This window comes from Cladophialophora psammophila (genome assembly GCF_000585535.1).
Source record: "Cladophialophora psammophila CBS 110553 chromosome Unknown aczJe-supercont1.8, whole genome shotgun sequence".
NCBI classification, from domain to species: Eukaryota; Fungi; Ascomycota; class Eurotiomycetes; order Chaetothyriales; family Herpotrichiellaceae; genus Cladophialophora; species Cladophialophora psammophila.
In genome coordinates this window covers 1,074,914-1,095,485 of record NW_006912929.1, presented here as the reverse complement: position 1 = coordinate 1,095,485, position 20,572 = coordinate 1,074,914, and the positions used below count along the sequence as shown (strand labels likewise).

Genomic DNA, 20,572 nt, shown 5'->3' with positions numbered 1-20,572 from the left:
GTCCTCTCGCAAGATAGCTCTTATTCCTCGCACGTCTCGCTTATCAAGAAGCCCCGTGCGCTGGGGCACTTTGGGTAAAAGCGACTAGTAGCATAAGAAGCCTCCAGTCTCAAATTGGATATACGGCGGCTCGCTTCTTAACGTCGACTTTGCCATCTCTTCGGATGATGGTGGAAATAATTCCGATCGATGTCATCGCCGTCCCGGTTACGAAAAATTTCTGCATTGCTTGGTTGTAACCGAGGGCGATCGCGGTTCTCTCAGGACTACCGGGCTTATACGACAGCTGGGCGTAGATGCTGCTGTATATGGTCATGGCTCTGGACTGTACACTTGATGGGAAGGTTCTTAGCCAGGTACTTGGGAAATGTGCTTGTCCAGATTGAGGCAGATTTGGTTGATCCGATAGCCTGACAGCTTGTGCCGAACATATTGTAGAGATCTAGCACACTTGCTAGATGGTCGTGACGCTCGATGGACGCCATTACTGCGATGATCGCAGCCATTTAGATAATGCCGTCGCCCAATGAGAAAAATATCTGGACTGCGACGATGGAGGCGGTTTTGGAGTGCAGTCTGGATAGGTATATCATTAGACCGGTAGACAGAATTTGTAAAGGAAGACCGATAAAGATGGCAAGCCACTTGTGGCGACCAGTGATCTTGATCAGGAAACCCGAAGCCATGGCGGTAAAACACCACTCTATGTTGTGGATGTTGAAGACATGCCCGGACCTCACTTTGGAGAGAAGAAGAAAAGTAGCTGTACCAAGTAGTTGTACACAAAGTATGTTTCGGCATATGAGAAGTTCGCCCCAATGATGGTCGGACTCTTGAGAAGTGAGAAAGGGATAAAGGACTTGGGAGCGAGGTGCTTCTCCCAGAGCACAAAAGAGCCCAGCAATACACCTCCAAATATGATCACGCAGATGATCATTGGTGATGACCAGCCCTTTGCTTGCCTCGTGTAGAGGCTGAATGGTAACAGGAACAGACAAAATCCTGCAGCAATAAGAAGCAGGCCGATACCTTTCCAAAATGGGCAGTAAATACCCTTAGTAGTGTAATGGGAGAAGTTTGAAGTGGTGGATAGCTTTATGATTGGCTGGGGCGTCGACGCTAGACTAAGGTTCTTCTTATATAGTCCTCGGGGACTATCATTCACAGAATAATCAAGTTACGAACGGGAGAACTTCCTTTGGTTGAGTGTGCGTGCTGTGAAGAGGCTATCCCACCGCCGTACGAGTTGATGCCCATGGCTAGTAGCCTCGCCCCAGTTCAGTAGGAGCGAGGTGCAGTCCTCACAATTAAACTCAACCCAGTAATATGTCATATTTTACCAAGGCGAACATTGTTTGCTCCCTTCTTGCGCAATCTGCCGCTTTTTACTCTTACTCTTGCGATTCTTGTTGAGCAAGCCGAGCAGTGGTATCCTAGTGATCGGACATATAATGGCAAAGGTGCCAAAGACCCATTGCCAGCCGGCGCCTTCGAGGTAAGCGGTCGCGGCGGCCGCACCGATCCAAGTTGTAATAAACCATGGCGTTTGATACAGGCCGAACACACCACCGCGGGTTGACAAAGGGAAGTGGTCGGCAATGACCACAAACATGACGTACGACAGCATGTCATAGACCATCCAGAGAAATACCGACGCAGCGCAATAAGTCAAGACGTCGTTGCATGCAGCCGTGATGATCGCGCCTATGGTGAAACCCACGAGCGCCAGCGCAAAGCCCACGTCGCGGCCCCAGATGTCCATTATCTTTGCCAGAGGAAGCTTGGAAACAGCGCCGACGACACTCGAGACGCTGCTCGAAGTGGGTATGAGCGAGTGGGCTCGAAAGTTGCTGTAGACATACGGCAAGAGCAGAGTCAGAGCCTGTATTTCGAATCCGGTCGTAAATGTTACCAGCCAAATTCTAGAATACCAACCTGTTAGCACGCGGCTCCTTAACAGCTGCACCCAAACGGTGCTCGGAGAGGATGGAGGAGATCATACCCAACCATAACAGCAGTCAACTATCTGGTCGAATATTTGTCCCCGTCGGAAATTGCGTCCCCTAGTGGTGGCGGCAGAGTAATGCTCTCTTTCTCGTCGAGCTCGTCTGCCTCCGTTTTGAGGGTAGCCTTTTCGTCGGATGCTTTCCCAGCAGGGATAAGAAAGTCTATGGGCTCAGGAGACTGAAGAAGAGTTTGATGTCAAAATGTCTAGGGCATCCCCAACCTCTTCTTTATCACAGGGAGGTCCCGTTCCTAACTCCACAGTATGCTCTGGTCAAGCAGTCGGTAGGACGTCGAATAGCAGTCATGATTCACTTTTGGGGAGACATTGTGAGACTTTAGTTACTATAAGCGAAAGAGCCGTGTTCGGAACCCCGTGTGGGAAGATATTACAATCCATACAATACTAGTATTGTATCGTGCTTATCGATACTGTATCGAACACCGCCCTGGCGCAAACATCAAGCCAGTGTATGTTAACCCGCAGCCAATGGGGTTGAAGTCAGTGCTCGTCCCGCGGTATTTTCATTGGCCAGCTTTCCTGCACCGAGCAAGGCTATTTCGTCTGAGGGGGAACACATTGCGATGTGTTTCATCTTAACCCTATTTCGGGTATAACTAGTTAATATGTGCTCATATGTGCTCTCTCTATATCCGAACTCCGTTCAGTTTAGCCGTAGGGGGTTTTATAAATTCCTGATAGGCAAAAACGTAATCTTCTGTTCACTTGCTGATCGAAGCCGCCCAAGTGCTTAACAATTTTCATGCCTCAAGATACACGCCAACCGGGCCACGGTGTTCATGCATTCTCGCTTCCTCTCCGTTGAGTCCCTCCCGGTCAAATACTGTCGGATTCTCGGTCCCTGATACCCAGAAACATCCACAACATGAGCAGATCGTACGAAGCCTTCATCGTTCCCGCTCCCGCCAGCATCACAACCCACAATCTCGCGCCAGCCAACGCACCTGATACTCCAATACCGCCTGCCTGGGCTAGAGTCTTCGCGATGTTCACAACCCCTAACACTGCTGTCCGTTCTGCCGGCAGAACTGCCGAGGACAAGAACGCCTGCCTTGGCGCTTGATCCATGCTCTGCGTGCAGGCCCTCAGGCTGAGGAATCCCATCGCCAACCAGGTCCCCGTTGTTGTGGCGGGAGGGAAAGGAACCAGACTGAGGAAGACAGCTGACGGTAGATGGGTAAAGATCATCGTTTTGAGCGGACCCAGGCGCCGTGCAAGAGGGAGGGCGGCGAGGTTGGAAAGCGTGGCGAGGAGATTGGTGACGAGGAACAATGTGCCTAACGCTGAGCTCTCGAGGGAATGGACCGTGGTGAAGAAGTAGGTGAGCCAGGAAGGCGAGGCGAGACCGGAGGCGAACGAGTCGAGAAAAAAGAGGAAGAGGAGGCGCACCAGGATCATTCGAGAAGTAGGAGAAATATACGGCAGGAGTGAACGGAGACGACTCAGGAGAGGTGGGGTTGGTGGCGATGGAGGCACTGATGTGCGAGCAGTTGTCTGCTTGCTCGAACGAGGCTCAAGGGTTTCTTCGTCAGAGCTGTCGGAAAGTAAGCCCTCGTCCTCCAGCTCTATTGGAACTTCCTGGTAGACTTGTTTCGGTCGTTCGAGCTCGACAGATTCGCTAAGCATTAGAGTAAGGATAAGCTTCACCAAGCCCAGCAGAGCGTAGACTCCAAACACGACTCTGTATGCGCCAGCCGCAGTCCACGATTCCCGTCCTTGCAGAATCTGCACCATAAAGCCACAGCTCAAAGTCCCCAATGCCGCGCCCAAGGTACCAAACAGCGTGTACCACGCAAAGATGTCACTTCGCTGGTCCTTGTCTGTGAGTTGAGCGAGGATGGACTCTTCCACGGCCTTGAAAGGCCCAATCTCATTGCCGCTGCGCCCGATCAGTCCCTGACTAGACCACAGTGACGATGTTCATACCTCGGACTAATCACACCCACAACACTCGCCAGTAAAAGAAACCAGAAGTTCGAGCAGAGCGCAAACACGGCACCACTCATCATCATCAACACGGCTCCTGCAGCCAGAATGCGTCGGCGTCCCACCTGATCCGTGATCAAGGTCAGCAGGAAGCTGACGACGACGTCCCCGAGTAACGTCGAGGTCATGAACAAGCCAATGCGTGCATCACTGAAGCCGAGGATGGAGAGATAGTGTACAAGGATAAGAAACGAAGCGCCGTAGGCGAAGAGCCTTACGAAGCGGCTAAGACATGATAGTTTGGTGTCGCGTGACGAGTGAAGAATTGCGGATAGACCGCTCTCATGGGAAAGCTTGGAGAGGAGAGCTTTTGCGGCTGGCATGGCGACCGCAAAGGTCCTCAGGGCCTCGAGCACCAAACGTTCGTTCTTGTATTTGAATATTCAACGCTTCACCAGCCCGTTTCCATAGAGGAGACTCGGAGGATAGAAGAAACGGGCAGACGTGGAGGAGCCCCCTCATCCCTCGGCCGAAGACAAGGAGCGTATATTGCCGAGAGCGAAGATCAGCGATCAGCGACCGGGCTTAGCTCGACTGAGATTACGCATAAGAAGAGGCTGTTCTCTTGTATCGATGGCTTTCCTTGTTCCCTCAAGCAATCAACGCGGGAGTGTTGGTTTCTGACGTGTAGGCGGCTTTTAGAGACTCGTTCCCGGTCCACATCATGCCTTAAGGGTAACTGTGCAGCCTAACCCTGATTGAGAGCGAAATCGCTCGATGGATTTACCCATGCAACCCATGCCATCGTTTTCCGATGGTGTCTCAATGATCAGACCACGGCTCCCTTGGTCGGCCACGCAAGCCGAAGCGTGCCAAGCCACTAGCAATGCTTTTACATGGGGCTAGTCCCCAACAAGCTTTGTCACAGAAGTTTGTCCTGCTGGCCGCCGCGTCACGATCTCCACAAAGTCGCTTGGCACGAAAGCTTGGTGGGGGTTGGGGGATAGCCAGTATTTCTCCAGCTAGTCTCGACTGCGAGGAGGAGATGACTGCCATCACTATCAGAATACGATACACACCTTTTCTTATTACCCGCACGTGAGCGGCATCAATGCATCTCGAGAAGAACATAGACGTCCTTGAAGCAGAACAGCCCTCCGCAGAGTTCAGAGAATCATGGAACAAACTGCAATCGATAAAGCATCGTATCGATCGCTTCCTCACAAGGTATTGGGATGCCACCACACAACATTTGGCTTGACTGAGAAGATGGCGACATCAGGGACAGTTGGCAATTCTGATGCTCGCGCGCGTCGCCGAGCCTTTGGCTGCATCCTCAATACAAGTTGGACATCTCTCCCCGCTAACCGAGACAGAACTAACACTCACCACTTGAAAGTCTTACATGTTTTTTCAGCTCCGACACTTCGACCCGTCTGCAAGTCCTGCGACCATCTCCGCCCAAGCAGGTCTGATCCTCAGCTCGAAAACCGCAGCTCATGTAAGTACCGGACTGTTCTGGGGGAGGTTTGCCGACTCGGAATATGGAAGCAGAAAGTTGGTCCTCGTTGTCGGACTGGCGTCGTCGGGTGTAGCAATGCTGGGCTATGGCTTTTCGGAATCGATACAGGCTGCGGTGGCCTGGCAGGTACTGGATGGCATCTTGAACAGCTCGATATCGATGATCCGGTGTTTGACGGCCGAGCTCTATCCTGAGAAAAGGTGATCCTTCGCTCTTCCAGAGCCGACCACCTTACTAATGTAGTATCCAGGTATCGTGTCCGCGCCCTGTCTCTTCTTCCTCTATGTGCCTCCGCCGGTATGTTTGCCGGACCGCTCTTGGGAGGCTTTCTGTCGTCTCCAGGCGCCGGAAACGACGGGGAGAGCCGGGGGATACGATATCCTTTTGCTGCGCCAAATATTGCCGTCGCAGCTTACAGTTTCATCCTGGCGGCGTTAGTGTCCCTCGGGCTGGAGCACAGTCGCGAAAATATACAGAACAGCGGACGATCCATCTTTCGTCGCTTCTGGAATGTAAGACAGATGCAGCCTTCACATCATGGGAATCAGGGCGACGATGCAAATGCGACGTGCACCGAAAGTGCACCCTTGCTGCATGATAGGATGGCACCCCAGCACCAGTCAGCTCTCATCCCCCCCAGTATTTCGAATGACATTTCCCCGGAAACCATTCAAACGCGTCGACGGCCTCCCCGGTTTCGCCAGATATGGACCCCGAACGTTTTGAGCACGATGCTTGCTAATTTCATAATATCGGGACATTTGGGCACGTTCTCGAGTCTCTGGGCCATCTTTCTCAGCACACCGCCCGGCCCAAACGAGAACCGGTCGCCGTGGTCCTTCTCCGGCGGTCTGGGCATGGATGCACGTGGAGTGGGGGTCATTGTGACCTTGCTTGGGGCACTCAGTGTGCTGTCGCAGATCATCGTGTACCCAAGCTTGCATGACAGATTCGGTACGGTCAGCGTGTGGCGAGCAGCCCTCTATTTCTTTCCGGCGACATATTTCCTCGCGCCGTTCAGCGCATTATTGACGTCGGACTCGACAACCGCGGCCGACCGAGCCCCGCTGTATATTGTAGTTCTGTGCGTGTTGCTGCTGTTCAACGCAGGTCGGACCGGGGTCGCCCCAGCCACGTCGTTGCTGATCAATGACTGCACGCCTCACCCTAGCGTGCGGGCTACGATCCATACCATGGGGACAATTGTCGGGAACTTGGGCCGGTCGGTGTTTCCCGCGATCATCCTCCCGGTCTACGGTCTTGGTCTTGCAGTCGGAGTGGCCGGCCTCGGGTTTTGGGCTCTGGCTGCTCTGGCCGTTGTGGCATGTCTCGTCAGCGGTCGCGTTGTGGAAGGTGCTAACGGAAAAGATGTATCGCTTCAAGAATCATAAGTGTGAAAACGGGCCGAAGGAAGCCTCTTAGTACTAATGTATTCAATGCACTGCCCAGCAGGACGAAGGACAGCAGCACGTGAACAGGTCTGGAGGAACTCACCCACGATCGTCGTCAAGAGTTTCGCGGGCGGAGACACTCTCCCCTCCTCTTTCCCCCACCGGGGGGGGGGGACAATTACTGGACAAATTTGCTTTCGAGAGCCCTTCTGAGTGAACGTGTCTATACTCAGTACTGCGAACGTCAAGTCGAATACATCTTACCTTGAAAGCCAATGAGCGTTCAAGCCACTACTCATCCCCTGGTTCTTCTCCTTTTATTCACAATCTTTTGCTACACCCAGTAAGGCTATTCTGTGGCTGGCTTGACAAGGCTGGCTGGCAGTCCGTGGTTGTTGAGAGGGCAGCCACCTTCCGGGCTGGCGGCTATACCGTGTCTAGAGCAGGACTCGGGTACGAAACAATCCAACATATGAACCTTCTCGACGAAGTCAAATCTGTGGCTCATGCCTACGAAGGCAACATCATCAGTGACAACAACAGGAAGGAATTGTGTCGCATCCGCTACGCTGACGTTTATGGAGGCTTAGAAAACGGCGGATGTCCTCCAAGCCCGTCGCAATCACGAAGCTAAGCCCCGTCCGACCATTGAACGGCTGCAAGCGCGCTCGAGGAAGATGGCAAGGTGGTATATCCCAAAGAGCGCAGTCAGTTACCGTATTCGGAACTTTCTTCTCAAACTGTTGCCTTATTCCTGGATTGTGGCCTTCCATGCCAATACCCTTAGATCTGAGATTGAGCTTAGCTGACGCCGCCTGGCTTAACGATCAGCTTACCTCTCGGGTTTTTGGTTACGAAAGGCGCGCTGTAAGAGTGGACGGGACGCTGAATCATTGGCAATTCTGTCCCTCAGAACAACATTATCATCTTGGATGGCTATGAAAGGTTCCGTGACTCGTTGTACTGTGTGGTACTGACGCTCTAAGGCTGAGCGGCAGAGTTGAGCTCCCGCACGGTCTCTCCTCGGTCCGACAATTCAATTCGTTCGATGGCTATTGAGAGGAGAGGTGTTTTATCCAGTACTTGGTTAGCCAGACCAAGTAAATTCATGTCTGCCGTCCTCAAAGAAGCACAACCAATGTAATTGACCTTGGTGGAAGTTTTACGGTAGAAGAGACTTGATTAGGTCGACAAGGAGCACAGACACGATAGCTCTGTCTCGAACATAGAATATTCCGTTCGGCAAACCAAGTATCATCGAACGCCCGATCAAATTCGTTGGCAGTTGCCATACTCCCAGATCATTTTGGCGACAACCACGAAGCCCCCAACTGCAGGGGTCGAATAAAGGCAGACATACAGCAGAGCTATATGTACCCCAAAGAAATTGCCGTAGAATCGGAAGCCTAGTCGAATTCTCTCGCGACGCGCCATCAGTGTTTGCCTCCAGAGCTCAGTCAGCACGGAGACCTTGGGTCTCCACATGCCCCCAACAAAGATTCCATAGACCATCCAGGTCATAATCCACGCCCTCTGAGCGAGGGTACTGGAGCCGGGCTTAAAATGAGACATTCCACCTATGATGGCGATCCAGATGGCGCTGAGGGTGAAGGTGGCCGCCCATGAATCCGGGTTTCTGCGACGCACGATCATGTCAAATATGACCTGCAGTGGTCCAGGCGTGACTGTATGGGGATAATGGCAATCTAGCCGAGAATATTTGGTGATTTTCCTTTTGAAGTTGTAGCAAGCCGGGACCACGATACAAGGTTCATCTCTCGGCAGGCGGCTGCTGGCAGTGACCATAGGATCGAGTTGAGACTGAGTGGTCCTAGTGAATGCCCAAATCGTGGAACCCCTTTGCTGGGTCATTGATGTTACGGGCGCTGACCACGACGTTTCTGCCACGGCACCCGTCTTTTGTTCTGGCTCTTTTGCACCAGCTGGCTCTTCGCTTGCAGGTTTTTCCACAGATGCAGGATTGTGGACCTGCTCAGAGGCCAAGCTAAGCTCAAACATTTTACGAGACTCGCGGTGGTTATCACCAACCTCATCTTCGCAATTATGGTCCTCGTCGCGCTCCTTGAACGACCCAGAGAAGAGAAAGGTCTGATCGATGGTGACCTCTTCATCAACAAGTCGACCAACCACACTCTCAAAAACGCCTCCGCGTGTCTTGGCTTCGTCCATAATCCCAGATCCTATCATATAAAGCGCAGCGTACTCTGGAGTAACCAAGGTGCTGAGGAGGTTCATTAGTGACATGGCTATATAAGGAACCACCGTGAGCCCGAACGCCGCATAGCCGTATCTCGTAATTTGATCTCCTCGCGATCGATACAATGTGACTGAGGCATAGACCGCCTGAGCGACGGCAACCAAGGCTTTGGGGGCACTGTACGAAGCTGCGATTACCTCCGTTTCAAACCGGTTGAGAATAGAATCCCCGACATTGCCAATGCTTCGTATGTAACTCTCCACGGAGGCATCCCTGGGGACCTCAACCAGAGTATAGCCCTGAGGTAACTGGAGGTTGCCATGGATCTTGCGTCCAACAAGGAGGAAAGAGCCCCTGAGCCATGGAGGCGTTTCCACACTCAGTTGAACGGGTTGCCTTGGGTTGGTGCATTGTTTTCTGCGATGACAATGCTCTCCGTTTAGCCTGACACCTAGAGCGTTGGGCTAACTAAGAGGGCATGCCAGTGACTTACAGGGAATTGAGTTCCTCCACGGGATTCCGCCGCTCTTTCAACAACTTGTCTACCTTTCTCCGGGACAGGAGAGGTTCAGCCTTTGATATTCCTATATACTGAGTCAGTAGTCCGACGATATGAATGTTCTGGCGATCGAGGGCTTTTTTTTTGTGTAAGGTAGGAGTGTATGTACTTATCATATCCTCGCTCACAAATGATAGTGTATGAAGACAATCGCCTGATTTTGGGCTCCAGTTGGGCGCCCGAACGACCATGCAAAGAGCTCCAGCCTTCAGAGCAATTTGCAGAGGATCCCGTGTCATGGTTCTGTTCCCGATGAAACGGAAACCCCGCAACGCTCCCGAGCTTGGGAAAACAAGAGCAAGTAGCACCGTTACCACGAAATCCATGGTCGACTCCCCGGGCAGTGAAACAACTGTCCCGGCATGGGCAGCATAATTGCCGATGAAAAAGAAAGCGACGTCACTCCATTTGGTAGATGTGCAGAGCAAGTTTGGGTCCCCATGATTCGAGATTCCATTGGGAAGAGTGGCGTTTGTCGATTGAGTAATGAGTTCTGCAGCAACCGATATGGGAATAAGGCTGAGAGCTATCAGTAACCATAACAACAAGACCGTCGATAGATCCTGGGGCGCCATTTTTCAGAATATAGAAGAGCAGTCTGAGTAAATCCACCGAGAATACTTGTGACGGTGGCGCTACTAGAACGCGGCAAAGCATCACATTTCGGTAAAGGGGGAATTCCATCAGATAAACTCTCTAGCAGAAGACGATAAGTGCCATACCATCTCATAGTTGAAGCGGGGTCTCTTTGGACTTGGTGCGCTGTACTCCAGGTTGCTAGGTAGTGTCGTTGGATCGGGCAAATTGTAATGCCCATGGTCGGGAACGGGGCGGCTGCCGGGATTTAGTCGGGAAGTGTTCTTTGCACTCCATACACAGCGGCAGAGCCGCAGTCTGGAACCCAGCCCTCTTCCATTTTACCTGCCATTCGTTCTCGAAAGCCGACCGGTTTCACGGAGTTGGGCCTCTTCGACCTCAAAGACCGCCATGGCTTTTTTTCGCTTCGGTGGCTAGGAGCCATCTTCAGCTTCTGAGTGGCTCGGTGGCTCTGGAGGGACAGTACGTCAATGCAGCATGACAGATTTGGAGTGAACCTTCACGTAAATGTCGCTCCCCTAAGCAAAGAATACAACCAATCAAGTGATGACACTTGCAAGCGCATGCGTCGTTGGGGCTGAGTCTTGGGTGGCCGAACTGATCGAAAACGCGCTTCTCTTGGGCCGCGTACGAGATGAGGAAACTCATGGTGAAGAGCAACTACTTACTGAGCAACTACTTACTGCGAATCTAAGTGAAATGAGTATGAAGGCGAGCGAGGTAAGTGCGAAGGTGAGAAGGAGGTTGAGCCTTGTTTCTAACTGCCAAGACAAAGTCTCCACTGTGGACGAGGCTGACGTCGCCGTTTGCTCGCCCCGGGTTCACGGCGAGGCTAAGTGTACCTCATAGGCAGGGCGCCTAAGGGCCGCCATAAGATGCCGAATTTTGTCAACGAGTGAAATTACCGAAATTACCGGCTGGTATTTCATCTCCTCCGTGGACAAACACTTCCGGTATATTCGGCGACGGAGTTTTCGCCATCTTCATGACGGTACACGCGAGGCTGTGCGAATGGGTGTTTTGTTCTAGAGAGATTCTCACCGTTGCAATCATCCTCGACGCGTGTTTGAATCCTCCTTGGCGGGACGAAATGGATCAGCAATCGAGAACTATAAGGACAGAAAGAAGCCAAAATGACCTCTATTCATCAACATCATCTTTCTCCTGAGACCAGCATCGCCCAAAGCAATGTGCAGTACAGACTAGAACCCCTTCAATCACGAAACCTACATATCAGAAACGTGTCAATTAGGGACCCCGATTGAAATCCACCACCACCTTAAGAGGCGATCCCACGATGGTGGTGAATACTGCCCTGCCTGAGCTCGGATACAACCTAAACAAGCGAAAGCGCTCGATAGCCATCATATGGACCGCCATAATCACCATTACATGCATCCAGTTTGAGGTCTTGTATTTCACCCTCCACTATGCAGCACACAAGAAGGAGGACAAGGCACTGGAAATACCGACCACAATTTTGCTGGTCCTCTCCGTACTCACAATCATATACCGTTCATGGCTGCTGATGAGGAAGGGATCGCAGTGCAGAATCATTGATGGTAGATGGTACTCTGTCAGTCTGGACTGCCATGTGTCTTGCAAGAATCGAGCTGACAAAATCCATCATTAGATGGACTTCTTCAATTATACCGCAATCCTAGGATTTGTGATCGTCACAGCTGTACTTTCCGCCGCCACTGCCGATGAAGACGTCGACTTGCGCCAAGCATCCATGCCGCAGGCCATCGTCTTGTACCTTGCCGGTGGTCTTCTCACGGTTACGGGTGTTATGTCGACATTGGGCTTGAAACTTCCCATCCGGATGTCCTCAACACCACGAGGAAGCGTTTGCAAGCCGGGCGTGTTCGTGGTGATGGAAGACATCGTAGCCGTCGACGGAGGTGGAGGCGAAGGTTTCCGTCGCGCTTTGCGAGCTAGGTATGAGGCAAGTGAGACGTTTAGGAGGATACTCGAGGAACTCAATTGGTTCTGGGGGTTGGGCTCGGTGGTGGTGGCGACAGTCACAACCATTGTTGTCTATGTCGTCAATGACCTGAACGTGGTGTTCGCGATTGGTCAGTCTACAAGGCCCAGAACTTGGAATATTTGCTAATCGGTTAGGTTGGTGCTTGCCATGGGTTTGGGCAGGCATTGCAACTCTCCTAACGACCTTGAGAGTGAAGGAAACGTTGCGCTTCGAAAGAACCCGGTTCTCTGAGCATGTTTCTAAGGTCCGCACTATAGAGCAGCCTTAGCACGTGGAAGGAGCATCGTTCCCGTAACCTGCACCACCTGGAAGCCAGGGAAAATAGTCTGGACCATTAGCTTTGTCAAATGGACAATCGCTCCACGAATGGCTGGTAGAGTTGGGCCCTGTGGAGGCATAACCCTGAGGAGTGCGAGAGGAGGAATCTGGATTGTCGTGTTCGCCCGCAGCGGTCTGAGATGCGACAGATTCTTTGGCTGCTTTGAAAAGGTTGTGCACGATAGAAGCGGCTGGATAATTCTCTTCAAGCTCAGATAAAAATAAGAAATGCATGTCGAGGTTATTGACAGCGACTTTTCTCAACAGTGGATTCGATGATTTCATGGTAAGCAGAAATGTGTGCATGGCGGGAGCTATTAGGGGGATGCTCACTGGGCTAGCATAGGCCACTGTGCCGTCGTTTATGAATTCCTGTAAGACTGAGGTGGATGCTGCCGCCGCCGCACGTAGCCGTTCACCGGTCCGCTCAGAGCGATTTGGTCGTAGAAGTGCAATGAGCGCTGCTTGCTCATAAAGTTGCAATTGATGCATGGCCACACGGCGGGGAAGAGAAATCTTGCTTTTGAGGCCGATAAAGGCTTCACTATGAGAAAACACCCGGGAGGCAAGTTCATCGACATGTGTACTCAATCTCCGAGATTGGCGCGGTTTGTGTCTCTCTTCCAGGAGCTCCCTCAGAGCATCGCTGGTTATGAGCAGGCGATGCCAGATCTCCGCAAATGCAGCCGCATCGCTGGAACTGTACAGCTCCTTGCCCTCAAAGACCATTCCTTGGTAGCTCAGTTGAGTTCCGGGAATCAGCGGCATGGGAGTACTACAATCATCGCGATTCAGCCTCAAAGGTCGACCCATGCTGAAGGCAAGCCAGGCATCTCTGAGCATACAGCACCACCAGAGGGTTCGACCGAACGCAGACTGGGTGTCTTGATGTGCAGAACAAGGATCACGGTGCAGACCCAGAGTTTGTGCAAGTCCAAAGGCAATACCGGACCAATACCATGATTGCATAATATCATCTGCGTCGACGAACCAGAAACTCAACAACAACGCGGCTTGAAGAAGCACAGTTTTGTCGTTCTCGTGGCTTAGCTGATAGAGTAATTTCGCACGAGTGACGATAGAGTCTTTCATCATGACGCGACTCTTATATCCCGCGACCTGCATGGTGGTGTCGGAGATGTAACTTGCAGCAACCGAGAACATGCTCCATACGAGTAACAGGTTCATGTGGGACAGACCCCGATTGGCGTACTCTCGCAGAAAAGCAGCGCCGTCCAGGACCGGGAACGTCGGGTGGGCGAAACAGAAATACGTTTTTATCAGCTCCCCGCACACTTGCTCGCTGGGAAGAGAGAAACACCCTTTGGCCCGTAAATACTCCAGATCCTCTGGAGCAAGCGATTTTCCGGTGGTGGTGGCGATCAGCAAACGGCGATCAGCAACGTTGCCGCCAACAGTTGCGTCAAGAACTGCTCCATAGCCATGTTGGTCTCCGATGAAAACGGATGCTGTGACTGTGGCCGAGGGGGACGAGATACCAGCCCCCAGAAACTGGCTCTCTCTGGCTACTTTTTGCGGACAGACGCTTGGCGCTGAGTTGGAATCTTCTACATCGCTGTGCACAAGACCCTGCCCGTCGGCGTGGGAGTTGTCAACTGCTGCCAGTCGAGTGGTCTGTTGCAGCTGCTGTCCTCTAGGACTACTGTCTGGTCAACTAATGGTTCTCCACAAATATCACGTCTGAATGGGCTCAACAGTATACCTGTAAGCTTTCCTCGTCCTGAGGGTACACTGGTTGCCCGTCTCGGAGCACTTGGTGCAGGGGACTTCAACAATATCCACGTCACATCGGATCTTTCTCTCATGGCAAGAAGTGCAAACCTTCAAAGCTCGCCTTCTATGCATCCTGCTGAGGCACGGAGTAATTCATTCTCGACATGATCCCAAGACAACTTTGAGATGAAATTGTTGCGGAATATTTCAGGCCCCCAGTGTTTTGCTGACAGGGCTGACGGCTGTGCGGCTGCCCATTGTGCCCAATCACCACAGCTCTGAAATACTTAGCCAGAGCCCAGGTTAAATGGCGGATTGCTCGGGCCTGGAAGCAGAATCGGACTTTGGTGAGGTAAAGATGTGACTTAACTGGCGGACATACTATAGGGGGTAAGAGGGCGAGAGGGGTCTGGGGACGTCTGATAATAATAGGTATACTTTTGGTGGCTTCCGCCGAGCGGCAAGGCTGACCCTCAACAGACGGTCTCACCTGCCTCGCGTAACCCCGCGCATACAGACGCTGTGGCCAGATGCATACTCCACGTTACCTAGACGACACCATACATTTCGTCTTCTCCTGTCAGGACTGTCAACGCCACAAGGGCTCTAAATTGAACGGCGCCTCTCAATTTCTCATTCGCACTTTCTCAATCCCTCCTGTACTTTGAGCGCATCAAACTTGCGTATGTGTAGAGCATGATGGTGCTTGACCCGCTCACTGCCATTCCCCTGGCCGGGAACACCTTCGACGTAATTAAAAACAGCATCATCGTTGTCTCCAAGGCGCAAAACTCCATCCATTCCGGCCGGACAACGAAACGGTGGACGTTAAGAGACGACAAAAGACTTTGCCAATTTGGCGGCCAAAATTCAGCAGAATGATCCTTCGGATGCAAGCGAGGAGCCGCTGGAATCGAACGTTCGGACCCTTGACAGCATCTGCAAAGGTTGCAGGGATGGCGGACAGGAGCTCCTCGACGTACTAGCTGTGACGGTGGAAGTGAAGAATAGCAAATGGACGAGCACAAGGAAGGGTTTGCGGAGTGTGTGGAGCAAAGAGGAGATATATGCCATCGAGAAACGGCTCAATACGTATCGAGACGAAATCAACCTCCGGCTGATTACAGATCTTCGGTATGTCAGGTACCAATCCACGGGTGGGAAGACGTCACGGGACTGCTTTCACCTCTCCATCATGAAAAGAAGCAACAACAGGTATCTAACTCTTCCCTCAGTTGCTTTGTACAGGGAACGCGTCGACCTCCTCGTCCTTCAGCAGCTCAGTCTTTCTGACTTTCAGTGCGGCAACACCAAGATAATCGCCAACGCTATGATCAACGATAGGCACATCCTGCAACGGGCACTGTAGTCCCAGAACGCTGATACTAGAAAAGCCATGGTAGAGAAATAGGCCAAGACTAGCGTCGCGATTGTTAGCACCTTGCAGGCTGCTGGGAGCAACAGCTAGGAGGAGCAAATCGCCATTTTTTTTCGGCAGATAATCGAGGTGAAAGAGGCCATAGAGCAGATAAAGAATGATGTCCGTAAGAAGGACGACGAGTTTAAAGAGACGGTGCCGGCATATATCAGTTCCCACAGCCTGAAAAAAAAAAAAAAAAAAAAGAAAGGCGCTGAGGGAGAAGAGCAACCTCGCTTTGATATTACTGGAAACAGTATATAGAAGTTTACACCCGAGTTAAGTCTTTTTAAGAGAGGCATTCTTATATCACTGCGTTCGAAGTCTAGCCTCGAGACGCAGGTCCTCCTTGCAAGTTTACAAAGCAGAGTCAAATCTCTCCTTGCCCCGCCCAACTCCTGCCAGCTTTGGAGTGCCGTACCCTTCCCAGCGCCCGCATTTCTTCCGGGCTCAGCATCCACCCAGTCCTCCGAGACGACGCATACTACTACCTCAGCCTTGTGCGCGGGGATCTGGTGCAGACGGACCTTCACACTCTCTAGCCTCTGCAGCGGAACAAACACGAAGAGCTGGTGTAAGAAAGCGGGCCAGCCAGGATGTACGCGCTTGAGGCAGCAGAAGTGGTTGCGTCTGATTTACCGCCGAGCGACGGCGGGTGGTCCCGGACACGGATGAGATACGAGAGCTAATCAAAGGACAGATTCTCTTAACGGATTGGCAGCCCGACTAGTACGGTATTACGCTGTCCTCGGTCAAAGTGTACGCAGTGACGAACGTGCTGGCGAGGTGTGGCATAAACGTACCATTGAGAAAGGGCGGAGTCGCTCCCCTGTTTGCGCATCCAGATAGGTATGCGGATGTACCGCTTTAGTTTTGAAGAGAAGTGCAATGACTTAAGATGATCGTGTATGATAGTGTATAAATTACGAGGACCGAGTACATAAGATGGGCACATAATGTGTCGGTGGAAGTTGTGAGAAAAAGGAAGGGAGGTTGGTTCCCCAGAGTCTCGAGACGTGTGTTCAGACCGCCTTGATGGGCTTGGTCCAACTGGACTTGACAGTATTCCTCTGGTGTGGTGCTCAAGTATGGTGGGTAGATACATTCCGCATTGCATCCATTGCCGCCGTAACGAGCCCCTTTCCAAGACGTCGAGATTCTCGAAATGGTCTCTCGTCGACGGCCGAAGCATCCACCAAGCAGACACGATGGGGAAGTCTGGTCAAGTCCGCTGCGACAGTCCTGTGCTTCACGGGGGCACCAAACCTACCCGAAGTCGCGGACTTTCAGCACGTCACCATGTCCGATTGCGCACCCCTCGGACATTCGAGGCAGAGGAAGGAGACTGGATCTACCAGATGATCGGATATGCTCCGAGATACGCCCTGAGGCATACATGGAAAGAGGAGAGAGAAGGAGTAGAATTATTCAAGCTTATTGGGGACGTATAGGGATATGAGATCATGACTAATTGAGTGCTGGAGATCAAAGGTGACGCCAGTAGATGATCCGGTTAGTTTGAACAAACCTCGCCGTCGAGATTGGTATCGCCGAAAGATTGATGAAGTGGAAACAAGGTAATCCTCGGGGAACTCAACAGTCCCGACTACCGAGAAATGGCATGATGTTAGCCGGATAGGTCAGATATACACCGTAGTGACAATGACGTATGGTAAGACAGGGGTGAGATGTTAAGATGCTTTGGCCGTATATCTGCAAATATAATTGCTTCGCATAGCGTGACTAGAGGTGGCCCGAGTACACTGGGTCAAAGCACGGGGAACAAACTGGGAGCCGTGAATTGCTAGGCACAGGAATGTGGGCGAGAGAGGAATTGGAAGCAATCGTGATCAGGGCCACGATAAACCAAGGGCAAATTGCGAGAACGTGGAGAAGCAAGAATGTGCCGTGAATCCGGGGACGAAGGAAGAAGGTGAAGTGATTTTATAGTGGAGCTTATGGTGGATTTTGTATTTACAATCTTGTATATCCAGCGAGCAGGTACATATGTCGGAAATGACAGTTTTCCGGGCTCTGTATTGCCGCCAGTAGAGTTCTGCGCGGCACAACATTATATCTTACGAGCACTCGTATAGGAAGTCGAAGAATGAATGCTGTAAAGTGACTTGACCTATAATTCCGGCCGGCTGTCGCTGAAATCCTGTCATAGGCTGGAAGTCTTCGGAAAACAGTCTTTACATTAAATAAAAGCTCCCTCACGTTACCTGCTTGATAAAATACCTTCCAATCAGTGCTGGGAAAGACTTTACAACATCAAAATTTTGATAAAGATTCGTTAATTTTGCTCCACTGTAGCACCACTCATGCATCACCAACAACCAGAGCGAAAAGACAGTGGACTGATACCCTGTTGCGGAGTACGTATCTGGACATGCTACTGTCAGACACCCCTGTGTTTTTCAGCCTCACACATCGGTGGAGCTGCGGATCAGGCTTTCCGGTACAGAGTACTTAATTCTTCGTCCATGGCCTCGTTGAATAGTCCAAGATTTTGTCTCTATTTTGTATACAGTGATTCCTGGCAGCATCTTGTCTCATTATCCTATTAATTCGTCGTTCGGCCTATTTACTCGACGGATTCCTCTCCCACCCTCCTAAAGTCATTCTTCTGCCCATTTGCATATACCATCACTATGGCTTCCGCTACAAGTGTTCGAACCTTTATCAAGGTGGTGCCTAAGAACGCCGCTTCACCAACTTGGTCTCTTCGTATCGCCACTCGTCCCGCGAGCAAGAGCCTTGCAAGGCCGGTCTTCCAACGGTGCTCCCGGCGCCATTTTTCATCTCAGCCCCCACGCCAATCCAACAATATTGGCACCATGGGACTGATAGCCGCCATTGCTCTTCTCGCGGGTGGCGGGTACTACTTCAATACTCAAGTTGCGGAGAGACAGACCAAGCCAAAGGCCGGAGCTCAAACCGCCAGCGTCTTCAAGCCGTCTGCCGAAGATTACCAAAAGGTGTACAATGCTATTGCAAAAGCTATTTGGGACAACGACGAGTATGACGACGGGTCATATGGGCCTGTTCTACTTCGGTTGTCGTGGCACACATCCGGATCTTACGATGCCGCAACCGGCACTGGGGGGAGCAATGGTGCCACCATGCGATTCGCGCCAGAAAGCCAGTACGTTCCCAACAAAGGCCTGGAAAATGCTCGCAATTTCTTGGAACCTATCAAAGCCCAGTTTCCCTGGATCACCTACTCGGATCTCTGGACTCTGGCGGGTGTCTGCGCCGTTCAGGAAATGCAAGGACCCATTGTCCCGTGGCGGCCTGGTCGACAAGACCGAGACGTCTCTTATTGCTCACCCGAGGGCCGTCTACCAGATGGGGAAAAGGACCAACATCACGTCCGGGCCGTCTTTAACAGAATGGGGTTCACCGACCAAGAAACGGTGGCTCTCATCGGCGCCCACGCCGTCGGGCGCTGCCACCCGGACAGATCCGGTTTCGACGGGCCCTGGACTTTCTCTCCGACAGTGTTCACCAACGAGTACTTCCGGCTGCTTGTGGAGGAGAAATGGGGATGGCGCAACTGGAAGGGGCCCAAACAATACCAGGACCAGACCAGCAAGAGCCTCATGATGCTGCCCACAGACATGTCGCTGAAACAGGACCCCAAGTTCAGGAAATACGTCGAGATTTATGCCAAAGACGGCGACAAGTTCTTCAACGACTTCTCCGCCGCCTACTGCAAGTTGCTTGAGCTGGGGGTGCCCTTCGACAGCAGGCCCGAGGACAGAATCACCTTCAAACCGACTATCGAATCGTAATTGTTATCTGGTTTGTAACAAAACGGCAGGACGGTGTCCCGCCGACGGGTTAGTAGATCGCGTTGAACGTGCACGCTGCTTTTTATCCTCCTGTTTTTTTATCGCCGGGCGCTTTCTTGATGAATTGGCTTATATTTAGCTTGGTGTTGGAGTCCTCGGACTAAAAGATAGGGATAGAGTGAAAGAGAATTAAATGTACGTTTTCTCGAATGTTGTTATTACCTTGTATCTGGCATTTCAATGCTTGTATGGGCCAACTTCTTGGAGTTACTCGGCTCTCTCCCCTTGAGAGTCAGTAGTCGCCTCGACGAGTCTGTAACCGTAGGCCCTGTCCAGAACGAAAGGCAGTTTGAGAGGGGTCCAAGTTTTTGGTCGGATATCTTGGCCAGGAGGTATAAAGTTGCTGTAGGAGACAATCGTTAGTTCCAAAAGAGCACCACAGGCTATCCCATCAAGCCCACCATCATCGACAACCCATCGCCTACTCCCCGCATTGCCGTAGAGGCGCTTTTCGGTCCCATCGTCCCTGTGATAACTTGGACACGTGAGGATCAAGTTTTTCGTATGGCGAACAATATGCACATGGGCCTTGGTGCGTCAATCTGGACTAAGGACCCTGAAACGGTCCGGGAGGATGGCAAGACAACTAGAGGGGGGGAAGCGTGTAGATCAACAGGCAAATATATCTGGATTTTCTCGTCCCATTTGGCGGACATAAATACAGAGACATTGGATCTGAGCTGGGTTTGCAAGGAATGGAGGGGTGTTGCAACGTGCAACCTCTGGATTTCAAAAAGCCAGGAGATCAGCTAGGAAGTCATCCTCATCAAAATGGTCCACATTTCCGCAATGGAGGGTACCTTCCAGCGGACTCCGGGATCAGTCTTGAGCCACGGACTTGGTTATGTTTGTATAGATATGGAACATCGCTAAATCTACGTTCCTCTTCAAAGCTGGTACGAGGTGTCCTTTGAACTTACTATTACGATTCCCAATGCCAGCTATGGGTATTCCTGGACAATCATCTGGCGCCAGACCAGTCAAATGCGTCGAGCAAACGGTTGGATAGATGGAGAT

At 51.7% G+C, this 20,572-nt stretch overlaps 9 protein-coding genes across 9 annotated transcripts; 4 read left to right on the top strand and 5 right to left on the bottom strand.

Annotated features, from left to right (window-relative positions):
* Positions 1–506: 506 nt before the first annotated feature.
* Positions 507–686, bottom strand: A1O5_06031 (uncharacterized protein; the record flags this gene model as incomplete). The annotated part of the gene is made up of 1 exon (XM_007746627.1): positions 507–686. One exon carries the CDS (start codon positions 684–686, stop codon positions 507–509), a length of 180 nt encoding a protein of 59 aa, XP_007744817.1.
* Positions 687–1,336: 650 nt separating this feature from the next.
* Positions 1,337–1,762, bottom strand: A1O5_06030 (uncharacterized protein; the record flags this gene model as incomplete). Its single annotated transcript, XM_007746626.1, has 1 exon — positions 1,337–1,762. The coding sequence occupies one exon, from the start codon at positions 1,760–1,762 to the stop codon at positions 1,337–1,339; it is 426 nt and encodes a 141-aa protein (XP_007744816.1).
* Positions 1,763–2,842: 1,080 nt separating this feature from the next.
* On the bottom strand, positions 2,843–4,335 carry A1O5_06029 (uncharacterized protein; the record flags this gene model as incomplete). The annotated part of the gene is made up of 2 exons (XM_007746625.1): positions 2,843–3,905; positions 3,953–4,335. 2 exons carry the CDS (start codon positions 4,333–4,335, stop codon positions 2,843–2,845), a joined length of 1,446 nt encoding a protein of 481 aa, XP_007744815.1.
* A 1,022-nt stretch (positions 4,336–5,357) lies between these two features.
* A1O5_06028 (uncharacterized protein) lies at positions 5,358–6,865 on the top strand (the record flags this gene model as incomplete). Its single annotated transcript, XM_007746624.1, has 2 exons — positions 5,358–5,674; positions 5,725–6,865. 2 exons carry the CDS (start codon positions 5,358–5,360, stop codon positions 6,863–6,865), a joined length of 1,458 nt encoding a protein of 485 aa, XP_007744814.1.
* Positions 6,866–7,455: 590 nt separating this feature from the next.
* Positions 7,456–7,674, top strand: A1O5_06027 (uncharacterized protein; the record flags this gene model as incomplete). Its single annotated transcript, XM_007746623.1, has 1 exon — positions 7,456–7,674. A coding segment is annotated over one exon (219 nt), but the record flags the coding sequence as incomplete, so codon positions are not given.
* Positions 7,675–8,134: 460 nt separating this feature from the next.
* On the bottom strand, positions 8,135–10,217 carry A1O5_06026 (uncharacterized protein; the record flags this gene model as incomplete). The annotated part of the gene is made up of 2 exons (XM_007746622.1): positions 8,135–9,500; positions 9,577–10,217. 2 exons carry the CDS (start codon positions 10,215–10,217, stop codon positions 8,135–8,137), a joined length of 2,007 nt encoding a protein of 668 aa, XP_007744812.1.
* Positions 10,218–11,536: 1,319 nt separating this feature from the next.
* A1O5_06025 (uncharacterized protein) lies at positions 11,537–12,355 on the top strand (the record flags this gene model as incomplete). The annotated part of the gene is made up of 2 exons (XM_007746621.1): positions 11,537–11,815; positions 11,873–12,355. 2 exons carry the CDS (start codon positions 11,537–11,539, stop codon positions 12,353–12,355), a joined length of 762 nt encoding a protein of 253 aa, XP_007744811.1.
* A 138-nt stretch (positions 12,356–12,493) lies between these two features.
* Positions 12,494–14,413, bottom strand: A1O5_06024 (uncharacterized protein; the record flags this gene model as incomplete). The annotated part of the gene is made up of 2 exons (XM_007746620.1): positions 12,494–14,207; positions 14,271–14,413. 2 exons carry the CDS (start codon positions 14,411–14,413, stop codon positions 12,494–12,496), a joined length of 1,857 nt encoding a protein of 618 aa, XP_007744810.1.
* Positions 14,414–18,352: 3,939 nt separating this feature from the next.
* A1O5_06023 (uncharacterized protein) lies at positions 18,353–19,495 on the top strand (the record flags this gene model as incomplete). The annotated part of the gene is made up of 1 exon (XM_007746619.1): positions 18,353–19,495. One exon carries the CDS (start codon positions 18,353–18,355, stop codon positions 19,493–19,495), a length of 1,143 nt encoding a protein of 380 aa, XP_007744809.1.
* Between the last annotated feature and the right edge of the window lie 1,077 nt (positions 19,496–20,572).